At 44.3% G+C, this 18,375-nt stretch overlaps 1 protein-coding gene across 6 annotated transcripts in view; it reads right to left on the bottom strand.

The window, feature by feature from the left end:
- Positions 1-951: 951 nt before the first annotated feature.
- LOC310635909 (major histocompatibility complex class I-related gene protein-like) overlaps positions 952-18,375 on the bottom strand; it is a 29,322-nt gene continuing 11,898 nt past the window's right edge. For 4 of the 6 annotated variants that reach the window (XM_083355286.1, XM_083355282.1, XM_083355283.1 and 1 more), the window contains 3 exons: positions 17,037-17,312; positions 15,259-15,556; positions 6,003-6,542 (listed from right to left, as the gene is read on the bottom strand). In XM_083355286.1, coding sequence (XP_083211412.1) covers positions 6,161-6,542; positions 15,259-15,556; positions 17,037-17,312 — 956 coding nt within the window. In that variant the 3' untranslated portion in view covers positions 6,003-6,160. Of the gene's footprint in view, positions 2,575-2,853; positions 2,888-5,113; positions 5,147-5,888; positions 5,922-6,002; positions 6,543-15,258; positions 15,557-17,036; positions 17,313-18,375 lie in introns of those variants that run through there. The other 2 variants (XM_083355285.1, XM_083355284.1) reach the window with 2 other exon arrangements.

Here is an 18,375-nt window from a genome sequence, read left to right as displayed (position 1 = left end):
TCACCTTTCCTCTGAGCATGTACAGAGTGGAAATTCAGCCCTGTCTTCGGGGAAGAGGAGGGGATAAGCTGACAGCTCAGGAATATAAAAATATAGAAGATAACAGAATATAAAAATCTTTCAGATCCGGAGAGTCTCAGCCAGGCGGGGCCTAAGAATTTCTGTCTTTTGTTCTTGTATTGATATTTTTTTTATTGTGTTGGCGCCGGACCAGAGCTGCTTATGGGAGCTGGCTGGTCATATATTCTAATTAATCAATAAATTTCTAAAACTTTTGAATCAGTAGAACAGACTGAAATATCCACTGAATTCTTGCAAAATGGTTTGAAGTTGACTTTTTAAGCTTTCAAAGAGGGCTAGTTCAGAGGGAGGGGGATAACAGACCCCATCCTTGACACTGCTCCTCACCCAGAAAGCATCCAGTATAATATGGGGGAACGTCTTTCCCATCAATCTGGGGTCTCCCCACTCTTGGGCCAGGGCCTCCTACTGGGCCCCTGGAGAGCCCAGAGAGGACCTCTCAGAGGCAGGAGAAGCTGCCCTCCTGCCAGGGGACCCGGAGGGCTCCGGCCGGTCACTGAGCTCCCGTCTCCCGAAGGGCCCCTGGATGAGGCCCAGAGACCAGCCACTCGGCCCTCAGCCTGAGGCAAAGGTGGATCTGAGGGAAAAGCTGCCTCTGTTGCTGCCCCCACCAAGCCCAGACCAAACGGCCATTTTGCGGAAGATCAGCTGGAGATGTTGGAGAAAGATCCGGACCCAGGAACAAAATGGCTGCCTCCTCCCCAAGGAGCACACAGGAACCACCCCCTCACCCCCAATTCTTGCTCCTTCCAGGTTTTGCCTTGGTTCCTCTCCCCTTCCTGCCACTGAAAGCGAAATTGGGGTCTCTGATGAACAAGGACCGTAAATTCCTTGCTATTTCCAACGTCTCCAAACAGGCAGCAACTCAGGTAAGAGGAAAACAAAACCATTTATTTTCAGCAAACCACTTTGAGAAACTTACAATCTAAGTGCTCCATTTTTCTAAAATCCATAAATGGCAATATGTGTGTGTGTGTGTGTGTGTGTGTGTGTGTGTGTGTAGATAGATAGATAGATAGATAGATAGATAGATAGATAGATAGATAGATAGATAGATAGATCGATCGATCTTTGGTCATTCAGGTTTTTCCCCACGTAGAATTGGAGGTATCAGGGCAACGTTTCGACGAAATCTCATCCGTCATCCTCAGGCTGGTGACTTCAGCTTCGTTCTTCTGGGAGAAGTGTGTGATAGTGGCTGTTTTTTTCTTCACCAGCCACTATCACACACTTCTCCCAGAAGAACGAAGCTGAAGTCACCAGCCTGAGGATGACGGATGAGATTTTGTCGAAACGTTGCCCTGATACCTCCAATTTTACATGGGAAAAAACCCGAATGACCAAAGATCTACATACAAACACCCGCGAAAACCTCAGAAAACATACAGGCAGCAGTGGCAGCTCATATTTGTGTAAATTTCATTGGTCTCCCTTTATTCTTTGTTAGCAAGCCAAAAAAATTTACACACATACATACATACATACATATATATATATGTATGTATGTAAATTTTTTTGGCTTGCTAACAAAGAATAAAGGGAGACTGATGAAATTTACACAAATATGAGCTGCCACTGCTGCCTGTAGATGGCCTTGGGCTAGGCTGAAACAGGAAATAAGATTTGTCTGGGACTAAGCAAGTGTATTCTGAATGCTTAACAAACATTTAACGTGTGTGTGTGTGAGTGTATAAAAAATCAGTGTCTGAATGTTTCACTCGTTATACTGATTATCTGTCAAACTTTGAATGATCAAATGTATGCTCAATTAACTGGGCAATCATCAATTAAAAAATGCATCAACAATTTTAGCAACAAACATCTCAGAATGTACACTTCTTCTTTTACTAAGAGTTGCTTCAAAGGTAACTTTAAAATTTACAAAACTAAAACAAAGCAATCAATTAAAAATGCATCAACGATTTTAGCGACAAACATCTCAGAATGTACACTTCTTCTTTTACTAAGAGTTTCCTCAAAGGCAACTTTTAAATTTACAAAACTAAAACAAAGGGAAAAAAGAAAGAAAAAGAAACCCCCCATTTTTATCCCCAAGTCTAATGAAAATTAACAACTTATAAATCTCTCTTAAAGTAAAACCAAGAAACTCTTCATCCTATCCCTCACCCCATTCCCTATAAACCCATCTCTGAAACCTCATCTCTAACCTCTAATCTCAATCCATCAGGATTAATCAGCAAAAGCCCATGAAGGGTTATACAAACTACTTATTAAAAACTATTGTCTACAAAAGCCAATTTAAAATCTTTTGATTCCACAATTAGTAACACATACTATTCTTTTCTCCTCCATTCCTCAATCATAATAAAAAAATAATTAACTGATACAGTGATAAAAACCATGATGAAAGACCCCCAAATATATCCTGGTTCCAGAATGCCGGAAGGCCCTGAAGGGACCCTCCTGTCTAATTCAGAAGAAGGTTGATTCCCAATTCTTTCCTCCCTCCTTAGGCTGGGAGTCTCCATCGCGCTGCAAAGAAGAGGGGAAAAAGCATCCAAGGGTTAGTTATATTGAGAGTCAGAGCCAGAGAGGTGCCAGAGGATAAAAGTTGGGGGGGCAGGCAGACCCCTCCCCAGAGCCCCAATGCCTCTCCCCCAAATTCCATCCCTTCCAGTGTTTGAGATGAATAGGAGAGAGAAGAGGGATTTCCCAAAGTATCTTCACCATCAATTGGTCCTGGGACCTGAAGGCCTTCATCTCCCTTCCTCCCTCCCTCCCCCCCCATAGAGCCCCCACATGTCCACTCACCTGCAAGGGGGCTGCTAAGCGGTCTGGTTGCTAACTGCATTGGAGAGAAAGACACAGAATGAATCTACTATTCCTTGCCCTGTGAGGAGGACAAATCTCTCTCTTCCCCATTCAACCTTTGCAGCTTTACGAAGCTCTCAGAGGAGATCAGGCTTTTGATTCATTTATTATTCAACTTCTGTGTCACCCATCTCTCTCCCCAAGGTGACTCTAGGCAGCTTCCGGTAAAATTGAATAAAATGCCGTATAGAACGTTTAAAACAGTAAATTGAAAGACCAGATTCCCCCACCAGATCACGTTGCCGTTGCTCCGACAAGAGGATCATATCCAGAGTGTGACCTCTGTCCTGAGCCAGGCCCAGGACGGTCTGGGTGAGGCCCGTGGCAGCCATGAACTCCTGGGCCCCTTCCGAGGCCAAACCCGGGGAGGGCAGATGGACGTCTCCCAGGACCAGAAGCCCGGGGAACTCCCTGCCAACACCAAGATGGCCCCCAGCGGCTGAAGGAGGGGGGCGCGGTGGCCACGCAGCAGGGAGGCTGGTACAGCAGCAACAGGCCCAACTGATCCCGTGAGCCCAGATTCAGAAATGGAGAGTCACAACCAAAAACGTGGAGATCAAGGCCCCCCGAGTGCCCAGAGGGATTCTCAGAGGAATAACACTGCCAGTCCACCTGCCCTGCCCTGGGGTCTCGGTGGGGGCCAAAGCCTAAACCCAGCTGGGCAGGTCTCTGAGAGGGGACCCCCCCCCCACTTCCAGAGTCAGCCAGGTCTCAGCTATGCCAGCAGGAGAGTCTCTAACCACTGGGGATCATGGCATCGGTGGTGGTTTCCGTTTTCTCAAAGAATTGAGGGCTCTCTCCTCCAAAGGGGGCAGGCTCTACCAGGCAGACTCTGGGCTGCCTCCCCTGCCTGAATCCAACAGGGAGAGTTTCCCTTCTCTGCCTCAGGAACAAAGCAGTGCAAGGAAAGTGGATTTTGTGACCTCCCCACCAAGCCGGCTTTCATGCCTAAGGTGTGTAGAGATCAAGCCAAGTATAATCTTTCAAAATATCAGCTTTTATGTATAATCAATCTCTCATGTATAACAGCTATTGTCCGTTTATTTTTGCTTGCTTCCTGCATGTGCTCCACTGTGTTCTAAATTGTGCTGACCAAAGAAAATGTTTCTGTTACTTTAAACTGTGTTGTTCCAAGGGAAAGCCTAGCTAAGAAATTGCAACACTTCGCTGGTCTCTCCTTGGATGGTAAATCTTTCCCTTCTCGATCCTCTGCTGTGGCTTTAAAGTATAACAGTTCTCTAAAGGTAAAGGTAAAGGTCCCCCCGCACATATGTGCTAGTCGTTTTCAACTCTAGGGGCCGGTGCTCATCTCCGTTTCAAAGCCGATGAGCCAGCGCTTGTCCGAGGACGTCTCCGTGGTCATGTGGCCGGCATGACTAGATGCCAAAGGCGCACGGAACACTGTTACCTTCCCACCGTAGTGGTCCCTATTTTTCTACTTGCATTTTTTGTGCTTTCGAACTGCTAGGTTGGCAGAAGCTGGGACGAGTAACAGGCGCTCACTCTGTTAGGCGGCACTCGGGATTCGACCCGCCAAACTGCCAACCATCTGATCAACAAGCTCAGCGTTCAACCCACTGAGCCACCGCCGTCCCTCTAACAGCTCTCTACTGTCCTGCAAAGTAACAAAGTGAATGGGCTAATTGCCAGCCTATTATGCTGTTGTGTGTTCAAGCTTAGAGATGCAAAAATGTAAGGCCTGGATAGATGAGGAGGTTCAAAGGAACTTTTTAGAAGCCCAGAAACCTCGTGATGTTTGTTGGTTTATAAAAAGCAAAAAAGTTACTGATTACGTGCTCTCCTCTCCGCTCTCCATCTTCTCTGCTGTCCAAAGGAGAGTGGAGTGCCCAGCATATATTCTTTCATCAAAGAAAATAAGGCCGTGTTCAGAGGCCTCCAGTTCAAGAGTCTCATTGGGATTTCTTTGGGATCTCAGCTGAAAAACCTTACAGGTGGGACTAGAACTCACCGTCTCCCAATTAGTCTCACTTGGTGCCCTCACCACTCAAAGAAACTGACTCTATTTTAATTATTTCACCAGAACCAGACGCAGAGGAACACAGGGAGGGTGAATTAATGGGGGGAGGAGGAGGGGGCCTTTAAAAACTGGGGGCCTCTCCCTCTTTTACTCTCCCCAGGTGCCCAAAGCCTTGCAAAAGGACCGAAGGGCTCAGGGCGGCAGCAGCGCCCTCCGACTTACCCAGGCTGGAACTGCTGGATCCTCCGTCACTTGCTGGAAAAGAAGGAAAGAAAAAAAAAGGGTGAATCTGTCGCTTTCTTGGCTTACAGAGGGAGAAACTCAGCTCTTCCTAGTTCCAGCTCCCTCCCTCTCTCGCACACACACAATCACAGGCACACAAATACCTGGAGGGAGTTTGAACCAGACTGCTTGGGCTCAAAGGCATAGGAAAGAATTCCTAAAATTTATATGCACATCAACAGAGAGCAATAGTTCAGCAATTCTTCAGCCTGAGGGCAGAGCTGACCTCAAAAGATCCACATGGCTCCAAAGTCCCTTTTTCTAACCAGACTGTAGAGCCTTGTGATGGGAGACCAAGAGGAGATTCAGTTGGCATCCCCCAAAGCTGCTTTTCTCTCAAAATGCCCCCTTTTGATCCCTAATTTTATGGAGCTTCTGACTCTCATTTGACCAAACCTTTCCTTCCCGCCCACTTGGGAAACAGGGCAGCTTCTCACTCAGAGGGACCTTCCACCAGCTGGGTCTTCTCCTCTTCTTGAGGGTTCCTCATCCCAGATGTTTCTCCTTGAGGACCCCACTTCCAAGGACAGCCTGGCTGGGTTGAAAAGGGGGCCCATCTTCCCCAGCCTGGTTCTTAGGAGGAAGAGAGCATGCACGTGCAAACATACACACACACACACACACACACACACACACACACACCCTCCTCAACTAATGGTGTCTCCGGTAACTACTCTAAGTTGGAGATTATATGTAAAGAGGACAAGTCACTCACTTGGTGCTTTTTTGTAGTCATCTTGACATCTCTCTGCAAAGACAAAAATCAGTGAAAGCTCAAAAGAATCCACCAGAGATCATTCAAACTCTTCTTAAGTGGAAGAACCCCAGGAGATATTTCGCAGTCACTTTGTCTCATTAATAAAGACAAAAAGATCTTCAAAATACAAATGCATCTCCTGATTTGCCCCAAGAGAGACCTGCTGCCTCCGAGACGGATGGAGAGAAACGGGGGAAGCAGCAGCAGCAGCTGGGAGGGTAGGAAGATTTTCATGGAAATCCTTCTCTGCTGCTCTTTGACCAAAGACCTTGAAAGGGACAGAAGTCTGATGCCTCTTCCCAACTCAGAAGAAGACAAGATTGTCCCAACCTCAGACTCAGCCGAATCGAGATTGGAGTCCCAGCAAGAGGCCAAGATCTCAGATGCTCCCCAAGAGGGCTGGGAAGACAGGAGAGGAGGAAGCCCAGAAGAAGCTCCCCAAAGGGAGAGACTCGGGAGGAACCTCCCCATCTTCCTTCCATCTCCCAGAAAAGAAGGTACTTACTGAAGAACACATAGATCCCAAAACCAATCGCACCCAGCAGGACGAGAACACCAGCCACAACGCAGCCGATGATGATCCCCATAGAGTTCCATGTGGATTTTGGTTCTGAATTGGGAGAAAAAGCAGATAATTGAAGGAGAACCTCACTCATCCCAATTGGGGGAGAGACCTAAAATAGCAAAAGCTGGAAGTTCCCCAAATTAAAAACTTCTATGGGTTCCTCTTCGTGTCCCTCTAAGGGCAGCATGAAGGCTCCTTGCTCACCACCGTTAAGAGGACATGTCCTCCTGATGCTGCCTTCGTCTCTCCCCAGCCCAGCATGAAGGCAGCTGGATTCGTATTTAGCTTTTCCACTCAAAAGCAGCCCTTTGCCATCTTGTGACCCTCAGCGGCTTACAAAACAAAAAGTTCACCAACACAATACTGGTGAACAATGCAGTAACATTTGTTAAACAAGAGTTTTTGTTCTGTTTAGAGGCTGCCCCAGTTTGTCGTAATTTGGGCAGCTCTGTACGTTATGTTTTTTCTTCAGTTTGAGTGTTTGCGTTTTATTATTTAAAGTAAAAGAGTTCATATCACCTAAAATATGCACTTTTATTTCCTTGGTCAGTCCAGAAATAGCAAAAAAATTATATTTTGTCCTTCCAGAACCTCAGCATAAAAAGTGGAATACGGTGATATGCAACTTCTGGATTGTTCCACAAATGGCAGAAACAGAATAACAGAGTTTGAAGGGACCTTGGAGGTCTTCTAGCACAACCCCCTCCTCAAGCATTCCAGACAAGTGGCTGTCCAGCCTCTTCTTAGATGCCTCCAGTGATGGAGCACCCACAACTTCTGAAGGCAAATTGTTCCACTGGTTAATTGTTCTCAATGTTAGGAATTTTCTCCCTTAATTCCACATTGCTTCTCTCCTTGATTAGTTTACATCCATCGTTTCTTGTCCTGCCCTCTGGTGCTCTGGAAATTAAGTTGACCCCCCTCCTTTTTGTGGTAGCCTCTCAAATACTGGAGTACTGCTATCATGTCCCCCCAAGTCCTTCTTTTCTCTAGACTGGCCAAACCCAAATCCTGGAACTGTTCTTCATATGTTTTGGTCTTCCAGGCCTTTAATCATCTTAGTTGCTCTTCTTTGCACTTTTTCCCAAAATCTCAACATCTTTTTTGTAACGTGGTGACCAAAACTGCCTCCAAGTTGCACTTTGTTGTGGGTGCTCCAGTGGTTTATTGTTCTCACTGTCAGAAATTTCTCCTTAGTTCTAGGTTGCTTCTCTCCTTGGTTAGTTACCATCCATTGCTTCTTGTTCTGCTCTCAGGTGCTTTGGGGAATAGCTTGACTCCCTCTTCTTTGAGGCAGCCCATGAAATACTGGAACACTGCTATCATGTCACCCCTCGTCCTTCTCTTCATTAGACTAGACATACCCAATTCCACCTATTGTTCCTTATGTATTTTAGCCTCCAGTCCCCTGATCATCTTTGTTGCTCTTTGTTCTGTTCCAGCCTACTACCGGCCCTGCAGAAAAGGCAGGGACAACCCCTTTACAAAAGGCAAAAGGCTGGAAGCAAGCCCGCCAAATTTATTTACACAAAACAGATCCAAAACAGAGCAAACTGAACAAAACAAAATACGAACCACTAAAACAGAAGCTGTTCAAACGGTTGCCTTCAGCAAACCAGCCCTCCCACACATCCCCCTTTTAAACAGTTTCAAGGCGTGGCTTCTCTTTGCCTCCTTCCGAGGTGCCCCATTGCCTTCCTCTGTTTACTCCTGCTTGACTGCCTCCTGCTTCGGGCATCCTTGAACAAGGCCAGCTGTGGGTCATCTTCCTCCAAGCTGTCAGGCTCACACAGCTGGGTCTGAGTAGTAACCAGATGGGAGGGGCCTGGCTGAGAGCTCTGCGATGCCTCAGAACTGTCCTCTGCAGGCTCTCCAAACCCCTCCTCCTCCTCCTCCGAATCGTCCGACCCAACTGCCGAAACCACAGGCTGACACTGAATCACAACACTCTTCTTTGTATTCTTTCTAGAGCAGGGGTCTTCAAACGTGGCCCTTTTGTGACTTGTGGACTTCAACTCCCAGAATTCCTCAGCCAGCATGCCTGGCTGAGGAATTCTGGGAGTTGAAGTCCACAAGTCAAAAAAGGGCCAAGTTTGAAGACACCTGTTCTAGAGTCTGAACATCTTTTTTTTATTGAAAAGTTTTTCAATACATTTTATCTTTAACAAAACAAAACCCCTCCCAACCCACCCACCCCCTTCCCAATCCACCCCAACCTTCCCTCCCTCCCCTTCCCCCCTCCCCGACTTCCCAGAGCTAAATACAAGGTATAAAAATAAAAACAAACTTAATCTACCATATGCAAATAACAATAAATTATTAAGCCTATCGCACTTTAACTCATGTAAAATGACTACAAGCAATATAAGTATCACATCAATACTTATTCAAATGCTAAATGAAACTTTTTAGTCCCATATTTATTCTGGATATAATCAATCCATTTTTTCCACTCCACCATATATCTCTGTTGCGAATGGTCTTTCAAATACGCTGATATCTTTGCCATTTCCGCCAGGTTAGAAACTTTTAAAGTCCATTCTTCTATAGTCGGCAGTTCTTCCTTCTTCCAATATTGCCCTACTAAAAGTCTTGCTGCCATAATTAAATTCAACATCAACTTAGTGTCCACAACAGTAGTATCAGTAATAATACCCAGTAAAAACAATTGCGGACAAAACTTTATCCTTCTCTTAAATATCTTCTGCATATTCCACCAAATTTTGATCCAAAAAGCTTTAAACTTTTTACAGGTCCACCATATATGAAAGTACGTTGCATCTTCACCACCACACCTCCAACATTTAGGCTGACAGTTCGAATACATACTTGCTAATTTTTTAGGATCTAAATGCCACCTATAAAACATTTTATAAAAATTCTCTCTTAAATTTTGAGCTTGCGTAAATTTTACATTTCTCACCCAAATCTTTTCCCAGGTATCCATTGTAATAACCTCTTGAAAATTCTGAGACCATTTTATCATACAATCTTTAACAAGTTCTGTCTCTGAGTCAATTTCTATCAGCGCAAGATATATGTTTATATCTTAATATGTTCTTGACCCTGATTTCTAATTTGGTTTACCAGATTCTCATCGATCATTGAAAAACCAATTTTCTGATCTTCTTTCCACCTGGCCTGTAGTTGCCTATACTGAAACCATGTTTGAACAATCTTTTCTCCTCGTAGGAGATTATACGGCTTCAAATACCATACATTCCTTTCCAAACTTAAAATTTCTTTATATGTAGTCACATCATGTTTAAACCCAACATTTATATTTTCTATTGCGTGTTTCGGTATTGCCCATAGAGGTATCTTATAATTTAACTTATGTCTATACTTTTTCCAAACTCGCAACAGAGCATGTCTTAAAATATGCACTTTAAACACATTATCCATCTTCTTATCATACAGAAGGTTATGCATGCCAGCCAAATAACAAATCATGACCTTCAAGATTTAGTAGTCTTCCTTGTGTTAAATTAATCCAATCACTTATCGCTGACAAAGCAGCAGCTTCATAATATAATTTAAAGTTAGGCATTTTGAGACCACCTCTCTCACACGTATCCTGCATGATCTTAAATTTAACTCGTGGCCTTTTCCCTGCCCAGACAAATTTATTAATACCCTTTTGCCATTCCTCCAAGTTTGAATCCTTTTTAAGAATAGGTATCATTTGAAATAAAAATAAAAATTTCGGCAAGACATTCATTTTCACTGCTGCAATTCTTCCCAATAAAGACAGTTGTAATTTTTTCCAGCTATCCAATTCTTTTTGAATTTTTCCCCATAACTTTTCATAATTATTTTTATATAACTTTGCATTTGAGGGTGACAAATATACCCCCAAATATTTAACCCTTTTGACAATTTCAAATCCAGTTAAACCTTCTAAAATAGCCTTTTGTGATACTGTCATGTTCTTAGACAACATTTTAGTTTTTTGTATATTAACCTTGAATCCAGAAACCTTCCCATATTGCATTATTATCTCCATCAATTCTACAACAGAATTTTCTGGCTGGGTCACCGTAACCACCAGATCATCTGCAAACGCCCTCAATCTATAATCCTGATCTCTTATATGAATTCCCTTAATTTTCTCCGAATCCCGTATTTTAATCAATATTTCCAATGTTAAAACAAATAATAAAGGTGACAACGGACAACCCTGCCTTGTGCCCTTTTCAATATTACATACTTCAGTCAAACTACTATTTACTATTATACGGGCTGTTTGCTTTTGATATAATGCCCTAAGTGGTCGTAAAAATTTATCCCCAAAATTCATTTTATCTAATACTTTCATCAAAAATTGCCAATCCAATTGATCAAAGGCTTTTTCAGCATCCATCACTGCAGGGATCTGATTATTCCTTTCCAGAAATTCCAACAAATCAACTATATGCCTCACATTATTTTTCATTTGTCTACCACTTATAAACCCAGTTTGATCACCATGAATTACCTGTTGCAGTACCCTCATTAATCTGTTAGCTAAAACCTTAGAAAATATCTTGTAGTCCGTATTCAAAAGTGATATTGGTCTATAATTTCTTGCTTGAGTGACATCCTGATCTTCCTTCAGAATCAGAGAAATAAAAGCAGTTTTCCAAGACGGGGGCACCCCTCCTCGCATTTGAATTGTCTGAAACAATTCCCTTAATGGCTTTATCATCTCAAGCTGTAAATTTTTATAATACACAGCAGACAATCCATCCGTTCCTGGCACTTTGCCCACTTTCAATTGTTTAATTGCTAAAAGAATTTCTTCCTCAGTTATCAATTGATTCATCTCTTCCTTTTGTTCTTGTGTAAGAACCGGAATACTAGCATTCCTCAAATATACATCAATATCTGCTTCGTTAATCTTGTCTCTAGCATATAACTTAGAATAAAAATCAACAAAAGTTTCCTTAATAAGGTTCTGTTGATACACTACCTTACCCTTGTATTCTATTTTATCTATATTAGAAACCCTTTGCTTCTTCCTTAACAAATAGGCTAACCATCTACCTGGTTTATTGGCATTACAAAAAGTATTATGTCTAGCAAACCGTAGATTAGTTGCCACCTGATCAGCCATCAACTTATCAAACTGTCCCCTTAGTAAATTAATAACCTCTTTAATTTTCACATCCGATGGATTCAAAAGTAAGGCTTTTTCTTTTTCCCTAATTTCATTCTCTAATTCTTTCCTCCTAAATTCCAGATTACATCTATATTTGTTGTTCAAATATATTAACACACCTCTCATGTAAGCTTTACTAGCATCCCAAACCATTTCCATAGAAGTACCCTTATTCATATTGGTTTCAAAAAAAAACCTTCATCTGTTTTTTACATTCTTCCACATTTTCCTGATTTCTAAACAGGTTCTCATTTAGACGCCAGGAGCGCCTATCTCTATTATCCTTATCAATCTCTAGCCAGACTGGACTATGGTCCGACATAGTTCTTGGACAGATCTTTATCTTCTTAATCCTAGAAAAACAATCATTGGTAATTAATATAAAGTCAATCCTAGAAAAAGATTGGTGTCTATCAGAAAAAAAAGTATAATCCTTCTCTTGCAAATTCCTTTCTCTCCAAATATCTCGCAGCTCCAAATCATCCTTCATCTCAAAAAAAGATTTAGGCAATTTAGCATGACTTGGAGTACTTCTAAAAGAACCACTCTTGTCCAATTGTACATCCAAGACACCATTCCAGTCTCCCATAAAAATAAAAGATTTATAATCCAACTGAGTAATCTTGCTGTGTAATAAACTATAAAAGTCAGCTTGTTGTTGATTAGGAGCATATAATCCAACCAGGAGCGTTTTTTTGCCTTCTATTAACAAATCTATTATTACATATCTTCCTTGTTTATCTGCTTCAATTAACTCTGCTGTCAAAGTATTCTTAATATAAACAACCACTCCATTCTTCTTGTTCATTGCAGAGGCAATAAATTGTGTTCCCAGTCTTGAGTTTAATAAGTACTTTTGATCAGTAAATCTAATATGTGTTTCTTGTAAACAAATAACATCAATGTTAAATTGTTTTAAATATTGAAAAATTTTCTTTCTCTTCTGTGGTGAATTTAAGCCATTAACATTCCACGTTAAAAGCTTAGTCGCCATTAAAAGCTTTTGGAGCGCTTCTTCCAGAATCCCCTTTACATTCTTAGGTCGCGCCCCTCCCACAGCTTCACTATAGGTACGCTTTGGAGGTTCCATAACTTTCTGCTGATCTTGTTCTTGCTCTCGTCTCATTCGTCTCAGAGCAGCACGCGTCATCCTCTGGTCTCTAGCTTCTTCCGATGATACTGAAATTTGATCCACTCCTGTAGCATTCTCATCTGTCTGCGTTGTCCCTTCAGCACCTTGAGGCTCTCCCTCGCCATTCTTCTTTGTAGATTCCAAAAGTGGTATGGGGGTTGCTTTTAAAACATTACTATAACAATCACGTGCCTGCATCACTGTAGTAAGACGATGTCTCGTACCTTCATGCATCACCACCATACCCACTGGTATCTCCCATCTAAACTTGATATCACGTCGCCTTAGTTCTTGTGCTAGAAAAGCAAACTCCTTTCTTCTCCTTAAAATTCTTGGAGGGATCTCTTTTAAAACCAGGACTTCTTGCTCAGCAATTACAAGTTTAGTGTTATAAGAAGCTTGAATAACCTCATTTCTGATTGCTCTCTTTGTAAAATAAACCACCACATCTCTGGGTAATTTCCTTTGTCTTGCAATCCACGAATTAACACGGAAAATTTTATCTAAGTTTTCCACAATTCCATCTGCTGGCCGCCCCAGCACCCCTTCCAGAGCCTCAGAGACTATTTCCTTCAAATTTTCTTTAGGATTCTCTTTTAAGCCTCTGATCCTCACAGCAAACTCCATCTCGTGATACTGCACCAAAGTTAAGTCACTGTCAATTTTATCCACCGTATTCTCAGTCTCTGACATTTTTGCATCTAATCTGATGTTATTTTGGCTGAGATCTTCCACTCTTTCATCCAAACGCTCGATACATATAGCCATGCCTTGAAATGCAAGTAAAATGTCCGCCCTTATTTCTGTTAACTTCTCATCCAGCTTTTCATCCATAACCTCAGCTAATTTTTCTGTTAACTTCTCATCCAGCTTTTCATCTATAATCTCAGCTAATTGCTGCGATTGCTTTTCCAAAGCTTCTTGCATCACATTCTGCAAATCTTTAACTGTCAGGGCTGGCGTAGGTGCAGGTGCAGGGGGCAATAAAGTTTGCAACGAAGACTGCTGCACCGGAGAAGCCCCCGCACTTCTAAGAACTTTGGAAGATTTAGCCGCCATTTTCACCCACTATTGCCTGCTATGCACTTTCACTTTCAAAGTCTGCAAAGTCCACTGAGCTAAAGATCAAAAGTCCACTTTCACCTGAATCTCCTGTATCGCTCTGCCTGCATCCTCGTTCTCCAAAATTCTTTCCTGCTGGCAGGGATGGTTGCGAACGCCCTGTTCTGCTCCTAAAAGCACGGAGCAGAAATGCCGCGCAGCCCGGAGCAACCCAGGCTTCGGGGGGGCTCAATCCTTCAGCCGCCAGAACTTTAGATTCTGGCGGCCCCGGAGAGCTCTACCCCTACCTGGGTACTTGCCCCCTCCTCTTCTCCCGAGAAGGGGGCTTCCGAACCGCCAAAACAGCTGATCGGCACTGTTTTCGGCGGTTCTACGAAGCCGCGGAGCTGACAGCCTGGAAATGGCTGCCTCCGGCGTCGCCTTGCCACCCGGAAGTCCTGAACATCTTTTGTATATCGTGGCGACTAAAACTGGATGCAGATAATCAAAGTAGGGTCTTATAAAGTGGCATTGCTTTGGGAGTCAGGACTGAGGAGGGGAACTTTAAATTTAATTTTCTCTTGCACAATACTCAGGACTCCTACTGAAGAGCTATCGTGCCATTTGTGAGTTAATGCTTGCTAAAAACAACAAAAATAAATGAATATTTTATTTTGCCCGGGGTATCAGCATAAACATTAAATGTGAACATTTTCTTTGTACTGTGGTAACAATCATTAATAAAAGATTTAAACTTAAATTCTGCAATTTTGGAACGCCAGTGTAAAAAAACATCAGGGACACATGAGTATGTGCAGAATTCTTTGAGAAAGGGCTTTTCCCCCGGGGTTTTATGCTGAGCCTCAGGAATTCCCATATCATATCATAAAACAATATGTAATTTCTTTCAAAAAGCGGCAACATACTATATTTTGACCTTTAAAGCAGGAAAGCCGTGTTTGTCTCTGATGGCAAAAACTCAGCCTTGGTAGCCCCTTTTCTGACTCCTGGTGCATCAGTCCAGCCACTGTCTGCATTTCCTGAAGTCAGATGCAGTTCATCAATTTTAATCAAAATTTGCCTTCAGAAAAGGGGCTAACAGACACCTCCTGATTCTTGTACTTTAGGAATTTTAAAGAAAAGCAAATCTGTTTCTGCTGCTCAGATCAACTGCTGCTTTTCTGCTGGAGGGAAGAAACAGGTGAGACAGAAGCTAAGAGAGGATCTAAGAGGATTTCATCAGGATCCACCAACTCTTCTGATGGGATTCTGTAGATTCCTTTACATCCCCTGAAGACACTTCTATGGTCTGGTCCCTGCAGGTTCACCAACCCCAAACACTGGAAAAACCAATGGATCAAAGCTCAGGTATGCTCACATCTGGACAAATCTGGGGGTGAGATTTCCCTCCCCCAACCCTCCAGCCTGCCAAAGAGCCCAGCCTTTCCCTCCCTGCAGCCTCTCACCCTCCAGGGCCACGTCCAGAGGCTCCTGCAGGCCGTCGTGCTCCACGTGACACCGATAGCGGCCCCTCTCTCTGGGATCGATCTGGATGCTGAGCCAGTAGTGGAAGGTGCCATCCGCGTTGGGGGCCACGGAGCCACGGAAGGTGTCCTGCAGCCATTCCTCCCCGTCCCTCATCCAGGAGGCATCAATCTCCCTGGGGTAGAAGCCATCCAGGCGGCAGACGTGCATCTCCATCCCATCCTCCACCTCCATCTTTCTGCTCACGGTCACCTCTGGGGGCTCTGCAGAAACGGCACCCCCAGAATTAACTCTGAGCCCCTCCAGAGCCTGGAAGGTGGGTGGGAAACTTGGAGGGACAGGAAAGTCTCCCACTACTTCCCAATCCATACCTGCAGCGTCTCCAAGAGTTTTTGGAAATGCTCCAGATCTGGAAAATGCTCAACCACAAGAACTCCTGGATTTTGAGTCCTTCCCAGGGACTCAGCCTGAAAAACCTCCAGCAACCAATTGAGGGTCCAAGGAAATTCCTCTCTGGCTGCTTTGAACTCTGAGCGATCTCGGGCTGCTCCCTTCAGGTGAGAGAAAATGGAGCTGCTCTTTTAAGTTCCCTTTCAAGGCAACAACAACAACACGGAATTTTCTCCCTACTTTTGTGGTTTCCTTCTGCTCCCCTGAATCTGAGGCTGCTCCAGGCCTCTTTCCAAGGGACACAACCACAGTTTCAAGAAGAGGGGAGACAGAATCAAAGCACAAAGCAGCTCAGGGCTTTTGCAATTTCTGACTGATTAATTTGGAGAAGAGATATTATCCCTCAAAGACAGAGAGAGGTAATGCCAAGGGAAAAGAGAGAGGGGAGAGAGAGAGAGAGAGAGAGAGAGAGAGAGAGAGAGAGAGAGAGAGAGAGAGAGAGAGAGAGAGAGAGAGAGAGAGAGAGAGAGACCTCCCAGGGCAGGGAAGGGCTGCTGGCAATTGGGGGGGGATTTCCCCGTGAACCCCGATCTCACCCAGCTAATACTGGGGGGGATCAAGGAGCCCAGAGGGGAAGGGGTCGATCCAGTGGGGAGAGGTTGTCTAGATGGGAACATAATAACAATTCACAGGAAAAGATTATACTGTGAGTCCCCCTTGTGGGGTGAGGGGGTGTTCCTGAAGGTGGGGAGGGGGCTGTTTTGAGGAAAGATTCAGTAAGTCAGAATTGAGGGAATCTGTTTGGGGTTTAAGGGAAAGATCCACAGAAACTTTGGGAAGAAAATGACCCCTCAACCTTGGCCTTTTTTGCCCAATTGGGGCCCTGAGGATGTGTTATTAATGAAAGAAGTGGAGCCCTCTGGTGGTGGGCATGGGAGGTGCACCATCAAGTGCACGGCAGGGAAGGAGCCCCCTGTGGGATGTGGGGGGAAGGAGTTAATGGGGGCGAAATTAAGGGTGCCTCGAACACTTGACTACAGTTTGGCTAATGGGGGTTTCACTGAAGAACCCCAAGTCTTCCTATTGCCTCATTGTGGGCCGTGAAGAAGATGCCCCCAAGTGCTTCTCCTGCCTGATCCACCCAGGCAGAGGCTGCATTTCCTGCTCCATTAAAGGGCGGCCTGGCAAGGGGAACCAAACAGGGCTTCCCGCATCCTGGGGAGGGGCTGGAAGGGGAGGGGGAGGATTCCCTCCTGGGCAGTCAGATGGCAGACCAGGAACCCAAAGGGGCCGAATTTGCACAAGAAATCCGGCCATAAAGGAGGAAAGTCCAACCTGGATCCAGTTGCTCACCTGTCCTCAGCAGTGTCTCATTCCCGTAGGACAGGTACTTCTCCAGCCACTCAATGCAGGTTTCCTCCAGGTAGAACTTCCTACCCTGATTATATCCTGGAATAGCATCCCATTTCCTCTGGCTGATCCAGGCCTGGGGGTCGGGAGCCACCCAGGTGAGTCTCTCCTTGTCGAAGGTGATGAAGGTCCTCCCATCGTAGCCATACTGATTAAAGCCTCCTTTTCTCCCATCAGCCTGGAGCTCACAGCCAACCATCTGCTGCCATGTGTGAAGGCCTGGAATAGGAAAAAAGATGATGGTTTGGGGAGAGACAGAGACCCCGTTCCCTCCAGGGACTTTGACACAGGCACTGACACCCCTGTTTCCTCCCTAGCAATCAAGGGAAAGAAAGCCCCCATCACTCCCTGCCCTTCTCCCCTCCCTCGACCTCCCTCCCTCCATTCCCCCCCCCCAGGATGGAGCCCCCGAAACTCCCCAGGAGAAGGGAAGCTGGAAAAGCCAGCGGAGGATCCCGAGGGAGACCAAGCTGCTTTCTGCTGCTCCTCTGTTGGGGAGACTCTTTGGGGGGGGGGAAGACTTTTTGGCGCTAACCAGCAACAAACCATGGCTTTGTGCAATGTGGGAATGAAGCCTTGAAGGGCCACAAAGGAATATTTTCCTTAGCAACAGCAGCAAGTGGCCCAATCTGATCTGCACCCCAAAAGGGTTATTGACCTTTGAAATGAATGAAGTTTACAGTCTTTGCAAGGTCCTGCAGAAAATATTTTGGCTTTAAGTCACCAGATTCTGGGATTTAAAAGGAAACTGAATTTTTGAAAAAACCAACAGGAAATGTTGAAATGTTTCTCCTTCTGGCTGGGCTTGAGAGTGAGGAAGGAGGCCAGAAACTCTCAAATCTAAGAGAAAACCTCCTGTAAGTACAGTTTTAGAGAGGCTAAAACATATTTATATTTGTAACTGCTGTGAAGAATATGTCTTTTTTCTTTATTTTCTTCAACTTGTTTTCTTTTCTTGTAGCTTTTGATTTTTCTTTGATTTCTTTCTTTTATCTCCTTTATGTTATTTTCTATTAGTTTTTATCTTTTGTTGAAAAGATAAATTATATAAAACTATATAAAAAAATTCAAAAGGCGAACAGGATATCAGAGATCATTAAAATGGTAGTGAAAACATGGAGGCTAATGTCACAAAGCCTTACCACATCTGGAATATTGTGTGCAGTTCTGGCCACCAGACCTACAAAAGAGGACAGGAGGGATCTGGGGAAGGTCTAGAGGGGGAGACCCAGAGGACGGGAGGGTGGAAGCCGCCTCGCTTTGAGGAAAGGTTGGGACATTT

Source organism: Vipera ursinii, assembly GCF_947247035.1.
Source record: "Vipera ursinii genome assembly, chromosome: 2".
NCBI lineage: Eukaryota > Metazoa > Chordata > Lepidosauria > Squamata > Viperidae > Vipera > Vipera ursinii.
Note: the sequence above shows the minus strand (reverse complement) of the source record. Positions and strands in the feature narration are given on the sequence as shown.